An 11,233-nucleotide genomic window follows, 5' to 3' on the forward strand; every position below is an offset into this window, starting at 1 on the left:
CTGATAACGACATCAGCATGCCCTAAATGAATCCACTTCAGTAAATCTAATAACATAGCACAGTTCATGAAATGTTAAAGAAGTTCACTATACAAATACACATTTAACATCACATCGTAACCTCACTTCATTTTAAAGCTTCTTAACAAACTGTTTCACTACAGTGATGAACTTCAGATGCATCCATGAGAGACAACTGCATAGAAAAGAGCTCTCCAAATACTCTGTATCTCTTATGATACATTCAGGTATGCCTTTACCATAAAAAAAAAAAAAAGAAGACTAAGAAAATTAAGCATCTTCTAAAAATTTTGATCAATGTGTTCTGATGCTGGATTTTTATAATATACTCACCAAGATTCTGCAAACCGAATGATCTGAGCTTGTTAAAAAGGATGACGAAATGAATGCAACATTAGGTATCGTTTTTATTTGTTTAATTTGGTAAATGTAGAATGTGATGGTTTAAAGGCAAACTCTGGATTATTTCAGTCACAACCCAATAGTTAACATGATTCTGAAGAACAGTCTTACCTTCAATACCTACCCACCCCTACACAAACACATCTACAGAAATCAATGTACATATATCTTTGTTTTCAACAACTCAGGACCACAATTATCTAGAATTTAGATTTTATACTTTTGACACTTCAAAATTATCCACTTGATGTAGGATATAAGCATAAGGAGATAAAAATCCATGCAATGATACTGAAGTTTTTCTTCAAAGTAAATTCAATATTTGATAATTCAATGCTATGTAAGTGCATTGAATATCTAAAATAAAACAAGTGCCAATTTCATCGTGAATTAATAACACATTTATTATCTTGAAACCAAACTGGCCCAAGTTACTTTTTGTCTTTCTGAGTTAGTTCTCTAGAAACTGATTTCTCACATATTTCCTGTGTAATAAAAGCCAAGATTTCATTTCTTCTTTGCAGTTAACAAAAGATGGCAGAGGGCTCAAGGTAGGTATGTTCTTGATAATTCAGAGTCAGAAAGTAGTTCTTCTTGAGCAGAAGTTTCATAATCTCCTACATTTTCAGCCAATTCAATATCTAACTCATCATTACTTTCTGCACTGTAATCAACTTCTTCAAGGAATCGAGGTTCATCTTCATCCAAAACATAAGTGGTAGGGCTGTAGCCAAAGCACACAGAACACACAAGACCTTCATTAGATTCTAAAGTTCTAAACTTAGATCATTTCACCATCCTGGCTTAACTTTAATTCCAATATAAGTAATTTGAATTAACTTTTAAAATGTTATGCAAATGAACAAATTGAGAGAGTTATAATAGTCGAAAGTTCCTTGTATAGACAACAAAGGGTGAAAAGCTAGTTTCTAATTATATTACAAGAATGTCAATACACCTCCTACAATTAGAAGACAAGAAAAACAATGAACCTTCTCACTGGATACTCCTCTGAAGGGTTTCATCAATTTGCAGGCTACTAAGATTTATTGTTGAAGTTCTATTTTAATCACTGTAAATCAGGCAACAGATAATTTCAATAGACTTTATAAGAAACTGTGGGTATTTAATTGGTTCCTTAAGCAGTGCACTGAACCCACTTATTCTAGGCCTAAAGTGATTATCTGCCATAAAAACAGCCCATATACTCGTCCCCAGAGTTTTCGTAGGTTGAAGAAAAAAGGAAAAGAAAAACAAGTGAAGACTCCACATCCAGATTAATTACTTTCCCTTGGGACATAGAATAAGATATTTGCTTAAAAGCACTAAGTGCTTGTAAATATTTCATTAGGTAGTTGGTTTGGAATTAAGACAACCCTTCCACTGGGGTCTATAACATATCCTTTCCTCTTCAAAAATCACATTATTCTCATTTCTCCCCATTTGCCAGCTTTTACACACACACACATACACACACACACATACACTTGCACAGGCACCCCGACACACTGTATCTAACAAACACTGCACAAACATTTCAGCGTCTCCATTTTGTGACCAAAGCTATTTTAATTTCACATGGATGTATGTTTGTTTATACCCCACCTGCTTCCAAAAAGGATTTGTTATAGGTGATGTAACTAAAAGCTATGAAATCAGACAATGAAAAGAGAACAATAATTTGTTAAAATGAGAAGCAGATGTTACTAGTCACCTAACATGAGAGAATAACTGCAACTAAATATTAAACGCAGTTCAGCTATCTAACAGTTAAGGCAGAAAGGAAAAGGGAAAGTTAATGGATTACATGATCCTAATTTTCTGAAAAGAGAAAGCAAAACTCATCTGGAGACAGTCATTTTTTCCTAGAATAACTTTAATCTTCCTCATTGAAGAAAGAAAATACATTACAAAAGCCAGCTTGATCTTACACAGCAAACTGGCTTTTAAAAGTTCCACACTTGTACTGTGAAAGAGTAGTGCTGAGCGGTGCCACTCAGCTTAGAGGGTTGTGTGAGACTTGACAACAAACCTAACACTCACAAAAACACTTTCACAGCTTTTCATTATAAACTAAAATGTTTAGCGTAGGTCTTTAGAAAAAAACAAACATAAGTTAGATTAAAAGATTCTCTGCCTTTTAAAATAACTCTCTTATCATCTTTCTTTTGAAGTACAATAATTGGTTTCTCCTCTTCACCTTGGTGTTGTAAATTCTCAGAGGGGTCCCAAGTGGTTCTTAGAAGAGATGGATGACTAGCTGAAGGGAAGGAGGGAGAAAAAGAGAAGCTAGGGAAATAAAGTGAGGGAAGACCAATCTCCTGCCACACACTTGCTTGTTTTCTTCCTGGAGCCTGTCATAACAAGAAGACACAAACTAGAACATGCAAAGAAGGCAGATTTGGAACGCTGCTCAATAGCTACGCACGGACAATAGTGCAGGGAAACTGACCGGACTGTAGAGGCTGGCTCTACAGAGCTGAGGCACGGTGGCCAGCGTGTGATAGCCAGCAGCATCCCAGGGTCTCTCAACAGGTAGAAAGAGCACAAAATCCATGCAGTGGGTGAGCAGGTAAGCAGAAGGAAAGCATCGTTCAGGAGATCTACAGATGGCAGAATACCAGTCCAGGAAAATGGATTGGCAGCAGTGAAGCTGGCTGTAGGGAGCACAGCCACTTCACTGGGGTGAGGGCAAGGATCTAGCTCTACGTGGGGAGATAAATACTAGAAAAAGTTAATCAATTTGAACTAAGGGAAAGGGCTTAAAGGAAAAGCCTACCTAGTCATATAAGCTGTGCGTCAATGAGAAAACATAAGGAGAGATGTGACTGAGGAGCAACAGAGCCTGGAGAGCAGGGAGACTGGGAGCGATGTTGGTGTCAGATGCTGACGTGAACCTTTAATTCAAGACAGAGGAGGTCGACCTGGAAGGCAAGCTCCTGGAAATTCAAAGTAACCCTGTAACATGGCATTTTCAGGGCTCTGGACCCAGATAATAATTTGATTCTGTCAATTCCCGATCGTGGCTCATTCACAATGCTGAATGTGACACGAACTCCAGTCACCTCCTGGCACCACCCATTCTAACGCCCGGAAGTGGACCAGTTCCTCACTCTAATATTCCACTCTTATAACCCATACTGGCCTTGATATTTGACTTCGTTGTCTCCAGCTCCTAACAGAATCATGTTCCTGGCCTCAGCTTCATTAAAGTCTAGCCTATAGCTGAAGCATACAGAATATACCAGCAACTGGGACGGAGCCACCAGTGCTAACTCTGGAACATTAGTAGAACTGAGCGCACAAAGGAGGGTGAGGAAGTGAAGGGTAGAGAGAAGTGTGTGCATGTAAGTTTATGTGTGATGTGTCTGAGTGATAGAGGTATCAGTGGATTAAGGTTTAAGAGACTAAGGGAAGACTGAGATAAAGGTAACGGGTGCAGGCAGATTACAGCCTCCATCCCTCCACTGAAACCACCCTTCCTGATACTGTATCCAATCAGCATTTTCCAGTCCATTATTATGGCATCTCTCTGTACACTTAACCGTGGTGAAAATTCTGATACCTCTCTTCTGGTTTTTCTTTCCTCTCTTTCCCTTATCAATGTTGACTGTGTGCTCCTCAGTCTCTGTGTATTCAACAAACATACCAAAAACCCATTGTCATCAAGTCAATTCTGACTCATAGTGATCCTACAGGACAGAGCAGAACTGCCCTACAGGATTTCCAAGGAGCAGCTGGTGAATCTGAACTGTCAACCATTTGGTTAGCAGCCAGCTCTTTAACCACTGTGCCAATGATGCTATCTTGGCCAACAGCACTTCTTATATGTACGCCCTCTTTAAGTGAGCTCAGCTATTTTGATCTGTATTCTGATAATTTCCCAGTTCACATTTCTAGCCCTGACCTCTCCCTGGAACTTCTCCTGTACATGCATGGACTTATGAGATCCATTCACATGGCTATCTCACAAGCACCCCAAATAAAGTATGCTCACAACTGAGCTCATCCTTCTCCCCAGTACCTTCTCATCCTCTCGGTATCATTCATTCAGTGAGTCATTCAAGCCAAAATTCTCAGTAAGCAAATCCTGCCAATCTCCTGACAAGCCTTTACTGACACTGTTTCCTCTGCTTAGGGCCCACTTTCTTCTCCTAACTAGCTCTGATTTCCTCCAAAATGCAGCTCAGACTCATCTTCAAATGTCCTTCCTTAACGCCCCTCTTGGGATAACTGCCCTCTCTCTAAACTCCCTCTACACATGCACGAATGGTGTATCTGATCAGTTATCATACGCAGCTGAAAACATCTATTTGTGTGCCTGTCTTCTCAGTAGTAAATCATAGCCACTTAAGGTCACAAACTGTGACTTATACATCTTAGTACCTGCTGTTAGCTCCAAGAAGTGCCTGACACATTGCAATCACTGAATAAATGTTTATGAACTCTCTATGAGAAGTCATGAGGTTCACAAGATCATCAAATTTTTTTTTTTTTTGGTCTCATATAGGTGATTTTTTAGAAAAAATTTTTCCCATACAAAAATTTATACATACATTGTTACGTGACTCTAATTGCTCTCCCCATACTGTGACAGCACACTCCTCCTTTCCACCCCTGATTCCCCATGTCCATTCAACCAGCTCCTAACCCTCTCTGCCTTCACATCTCACCTCCAGACAGAAGCTGCCCATTTAGTCTCTTGTATCTACATGAGCTAAGAGGCACACTCCTCACAAGTATCACTTTATGTCCCACAGAAGATCATCAATTTTTATATTACCCATACCACCCATTTTACTTTAGTGGAAAAATTTAAAGCACGAGACCAATCATAAAAATTCATCTTTACTTTTATTAATAATTCCAACATACATTTAGAGCACTTTACAACTTATAAAGTGCCTTCATATACATTACCTCATATGCTAGTCACAACAACCTTCACTTAAAAAAAAGATTTCAAGGTAATCTGTCCTATGGGTATAAAAGATTTGTTCCCTTTACAGCAACAGATAGGAACTCAAATATTCTTTCAATCATAAGAAAAAGAAAGTCTAACAAGCATTTAATTATTTCCCATCACCATTACGTTGTTTTTCTACCACTACTTCTTTGTTCGCCTCATTTTCTCCACAGAGATTTACTCCTTTTACCCTGGTTTTGCCTCAATCTCCAAAAGCTGCCTTATCTACTCCGGCCTTAACACCCTTCTATTCTAGATTTTAACTCTTAAAGGTGACTAAGCCAAAAACAATTCAATAAGAAACACTACATTCTAAAAGAGAAGAGTATTTTAGTCCACAAGCAAATCCTCCCCATGCTGCTCCAAGAAACATATCAAAACCTTCATCCAAAGGGCCTTTTCACAGGATGAATGCACTGAAATCTCTGCTGTATGATGCCGTATGATGCAGAAAAGGTTTATAATTCCAACTGATTTCTAAAGAGAAGAGAAAAGATTCTGCTTCATTCAGATTCAAAAAGTTTGCTGGCTACCCTCATGTTAAACACAAAGTTCAACCTAAAACAATCATCGTCCCCCTCAAATTTACACCATCCCTCTTCCAATACAGCTGATTTTACATCTAAGAAAGCAGAATGCAGTTCTTCGGCTCTGTGGCCTGTGTGTACATGGTGGAAACACAGCACTGTTGGTGGAGCAGGGAGCTCTGGGCCTGGGCCCCTCCGCCTCTACTTACCAGCAGTGTGGCCTTGGCCACACCATGCACGCTCTTCAAGTACCAGTTTTCGACTGTGTAAAGCAGAGATGCAACACACAAAAAATGATCAACCGCCCAAACTATTAGCAATTTTTGAACTGTTAATTGTGTTTGGGTTTCTTGTGTTGAAATGTCAGGTCTAGAGTGAAAAAAAAGTCTATCTGCACACATATTACAAGATATTTTGTTCATATAATTTATAAAATGATTCCTAGATAAGAGGTAAATATGGCATCCCTAAGTATCACAAAGTAAATTAAATTATCCATAGAAAATATAAGCAACAACTTACGTGACTCCAGTATACATAAACACACACAACAAGAGTACAGAATACTTAACAAGAGAATATTTATAGCTCTGAAAAAAAGGAAAGAAAGCTGCTAATTTACTGATATTTTTGTTAGGAAAAAAAGTGTAACTAAGCTATCTTTGGAAAATAGTAACTAAGTCACCTAAACTCCAACTTACTTAGCTATTGATCTAAAAACATTTTTTAAACATAATCAAAGTGTTAAACGGCAGATACACTGCCCAAATAATGCAGGAGGGCTTGCAAAACTGAAGCCAGTAAATTTTAGTAATTTTGCTTATAAACTTGGAGGACATATAATTTAATGAGATGAACAGGAGATTTTTGAGTTACACCTGAATCCAATGCCTGGTGCTGTCAGGAATTGCTAGATGGATGACTTTGGGTCAATTACTCCTTCTGAGTCTCAGTTTGCATATATATGTAAAGGGGTTACAATGCCACCTGTCTCTGATCATTCTCAGTTGAACACTAAAATCTGAGATAAACAAATTTAACAGAAATTCAGAGTGGATATGTGTGTCAGGGGTTCCCAAGACCACGCCCTGTTTCGATGATTCACCTGGAGGAACTCATAGGACTCAGCATATGGTCATACTCCTGGCTATGATTTATTACAATGGAAGAATACAAAGGAAAATCAGCAAAGAGAAAAGGTAAATGAGGCAAAGTCCAGAGGAAACTAAGGCCATGCAAGAGCAGTTGCTAAAAGGCATCAGAGCTTTCAGCAATTTCAAAGGATTAGATGACAGCTAAAGATTAGAGTTCCAGCTGCCAAGGCAACAAAAAGTTAAGAAGTCAAGTTCCCTGAAAGAAGGAAAGTGCACAGATATGCTCCCAACCCTGAATGGTTTTCCCCCAGAGGCATTTGACATATACTTAAACTCCATAGTGCAAGAGGCTAAAAAGCAAAGCAGAAAGTAGCAAAAACAAAACAAAAAAACAAGACAGAAAACAAACAGAATTTTTTGAAGCCTTGTAGTACTAAGGAGACAAATATTGGAGTTGAAGGCCTGCCAAACAGAACGAGCCCAAGACCTTCAACTGTGACCCCTGGGGGACTACAACTTAGAGAGGAGTGAAACAAGGGCAAAACAAGTTTCACAATTTTGCAACCCTACCTCAAGTCAGCTCAATCCCTCACTGGACGGGAGTGATCTGACCTACTCTAACTACTTGGCAGGGAATAAACTGAGACCTCTTGGAAGGAAGGTATCATCTGAAGCCGCTATAATTTTTTATAAAAAATATTTGACATTTCTTAAATATTAGCAGGTATATCAAGAAACATAACAAGGAAAAAATATATCCACTAGAAACAGACCCAGAGATGATCCAGATATTGGAGTTAACAGGCATGAACCTTAAAATAACTGTGATTTGGTAAGGAAGAAGTAAAACTATACCTATTTGCAGATGATATGATCTTATACATAGAAAATCCCAGAGATTCCACAGAAAGCTACAAGAACTAACAGAAGCATTCAGCAAAGTGGCAGGGCACAATTAACATACAAAAATCAGTAGGATTCCTCTACACTAACAAAGAGAATTCCGAAAGGAAATCAAGAAAACAATACCATTTATGATAGCCTCCCAAAAGATTAAAAACTTAGGAATAAATCTAATTTGGGATGTAAAAGACTTATAAAAAGAAAACAACAAAACCCTACTGCAAGAAACCAAAAGAGACCCAAATAAATGGAAAAACATACTATGCTCATGGATAGGTAGATTCAACACTGTGGATATGTCACTACTACCCAAAGTGATCTATAGATACAATGCAATCCCAATACAGATTCCATCAACATTCTTGAAAGAGATGGAAAAATGAATTACCGACTTTATAAGGAAAGGAAAGAGACCCCAGACAAGCAAAGCACTACTAGAGCATTACTGAAGAAGAAGAACAAAGCAGGAGGCCTCACATTTCCTGATCTCAGAACCTAGTATGCAGCCATGGTAGTCAAAACAGCCTGGTACTTGTACAACAGACACATAGACCAATGGAACAGAATAGAGAACCCAGAACTAAATCCATTCACCTATGGACAGCTGGTCTTCAACAAAGAGCTGAAATCCATTAAATGGGGAAGAGACAGTCTCTTTAACAAATGGTGCTGGCACAACTGGATATCCATTTGCAGAAAAACTAAACAGGATCCATACCTCATACCATATACAAAAACTAACTCAAGATGGATTAAAGAACTAAATGTAAAACCTAAAACTAAAAAGTTCCTGGAAGATAACACAGGAGCAAGCATAAAAGCCCTAATATGTGGCATAAATAGACTATCAAACATAACTAAAAATGCACAAATAGCAGAAGATAAACTAGACAACTGGAACCCCCTAAAAATTAAACACTTATGTGCATCAAAAGACTTCTCCAAAAAGAGTAAAAAGAGAACCTACAGACTGGGAAAAAATTTTTGGCAAAGACACCTGAAAAGGGACTAATCTCAAAAATTTATAGAAAATTTCAATACCTCAACAACAAAAAGACAAACAATCCAATTAAAAAGTGGACAAAGGTCTGACAGGGAACACAACAGAGAGTCCTGGACAGAGCAGGAGAAAAATGTAGAACAGAATTCAAATTCACATAAAAAGACCAGACTTAATGGTCTGACAGAGACTGGAGGAAACCCTGAAACTATCACCCCTGGACACTCTGTTAACCCAGAACTGAAACTATTCTCAAAGCCCACTCTTCACACAAAGATTAGACAGGACTATAAAACAAAAAACAACACACACAAGGAATGTGCTTCTTAGTTGATTCAGACATACAAGATTAAACGGGCAGCTCCTGTCCAAAAGCAGGATGAGAAGGCAGGAAGGGACAGGAACTGGTCAAATGGGCACAGGAAATCCGGGGTGGAAAGGGCGAGAGTGCTGTCACATTGTGGGGATTGCAACCAATGCCACAGAACAATAATGGATAAATTTTTGAATGAGAAATTAACTTGAGTCATAAACCTTCAGCTAAAGCACAATAAAAAAAATAAAAATGAACCCCGCCATAAACAAAAAAAATATATAAAAAGGTGGGCAAAGGACATGAACAGACACTTCACCAGAGAATACATTCAAGTGACCAACAAATACATGAAGAGATACTTGTGATCACTGGCCATTAGAGAGATGCAAATCAAAACTGCAATGAGATGTCTCACCCCCCGCAAAAAGATCAATGATCAGAGAGGCGGGGCCAAGATGGCAAAGTAGTCAGACGCTTCCGGTGGACCCTCTTACAACAAAGACCCAAAAAAACAACTGAATTGATTATATATGGCAATCTGGGAGCCCTGAACATCAAAGGAAGAGTTGAGGAACTGGACTGAGCAGTGGAAGGGGGAGAGACAGTTTGGAAGCAGCGAGGAGTTGCCAGACCTAAAGTGGCAAGAGCCTGAGCCCTTCAGGCCTGAGCAGCTTGGGGGTGAGCGGTGAGGCAGGCAAGTGGCAGTCCTCGGGAGGCACGTTTTCCACACCAGGAGAGACCCAGCACAAGAGACTCTACACAGCTACCCAGAACCAGTGAGAAGCAGCCCTGGATCGGCGAAAGATAAGTAATTGCATATGGGCTACCACACAGATCAAAAACATCCCACTTAGGGAAAAACCTCTCTCCCATTTACCTCCCTGCTCTGCACTGGGTCCCAATGCTTCAACAATTGCCGAGCACCCTGGGCTGGAAGTAGGAGAGCCATTCTCCCTGCCTTGGAGAGTGAACAAATTAACAGAGGAAAAAATAAACCGCCCAAGCCCCTAAGCCAGGAACCCAGGGTAGCCACAGCTCCTTTACCTAGGCACATGCATAAGGTATCCAAAGACTTTGAGTGTCTATCCCCCTGCATAGACTTGTGTGGGCCCATCTCAACAGCACAGGCCCTCATTACCACAGTACAACAGGGTATATACCTGAAGTCTAACTTCAACTGTTTCAGCTGTGAAGTGGCAGGTTCTTGACATTTGACACTCTTCTGCCCATTAAGCAGGGTCTTCACCTACCCATATCAGGGGCCTGAGGACTAGTGGCTCCACCCACACCACCTAGCCACCTGCGATAGGGGCCCATAAATAAGAGGTGCCCCACAGTCCTTACACCCAACAGCATTAGGTGCTCATAGTTCAGCTGCAAAACCCACCCACCTAGACGCTCCAGAGAAATGGGACACACCTTCCTCCTGGACACTCAGGGGTGGCTGTCAACCCCCTGCTTTGATCAGAGTGTGTCCCCCTACTGCAGACAGATGGCTGTGCCTACACCAATCATCCATCCCTGTCTAGGACTGTGAGACCCTACACCAAACACTTGGTGGCTATCTACCTGGCCACCTCCTGAGCTGAATCCATACAGGAGGAGTGGGCGGACTCCTGAACTCACATACATAGTAACAGATCTAACAACCTCGTGACAGGACACTAGAGCTTCAAAGGTGCCAATAATCAAACTAGCTCATAGGAGCGGCCTATTTGGGCATACCAAAACAAAACAAGAAGCTAGGATATAGTAAGCAAACATAAAATAAATAACTTATTGATGGCTCGGAGACAATAGTCAATATCAAATCACATAAAGAGGCAATCCATGATGGCTTCAGCAAGCTCCCAAAATAAAGAACCTAGAAATTTTCCAGAGGAGGAAAATTTCTTGGAATTACCGGAGGCAGAATACAAAAGATTAATATAGAGAACGCTTCAAGAAATTAGGAAGGAAATTAAGCAAAATGCAGAAAACGCAACAATGGAAATTAAAAGATTA

The 11,233-nt window shown here is 39.8% G+C and overlaps 1 protein-coding gene across 4 annotated transcripts in view; it reads right to left on the reverse strand.

Moving 5' to 3' along the window:
• Nucleotides 1-411: 411 nt before the first annotated feature.
• AGTPBP1 (ATP/GTP binding carboxypeptidase 1) overlaps nucleotides 412-11,233 on the reverse strand; it is a 201,717-nt gene continuing 190,895 nt past the window's right edge. For 3 of the 4 annotated variants that reach the window (XM_023735793.1, XM_012556959.2, XM_023735796.1), the window contains one exon: nucleotides 412-1,147. In XM_023735793.1, coding sequence (XP_023591561.1) covers nucleotides 970-1,147 — 178 coding nt within the window. In that variant the 3' untranslated portion in view covers nucleotides 412-969. Of the gene's footprint in view, nucleotides 1,148-5,099; nucleotides 5,867-11,233 lie in introns of those variants that run through there. The other variant, XM_023735795.1, reaches the window with a different exon arrangement.

The sequence above is a fragment of the Trichechus manatus genome, unplaced genomic scaffold (genome assembly GCF_000243295.1).
Source record: "Trichechus manatus latirostris isolate Lorelei unplaced genomic scaffold, TriManLat1.0 scaffold00082, whole genome shotgun sequence".
Taxonomy (NCBI): domain Eukaryota; kingdom Metazoa; phylum Chordata; class Mammalia; order Sirenia; family Trichechidae; genus Trichechus; species Trichechus manatus.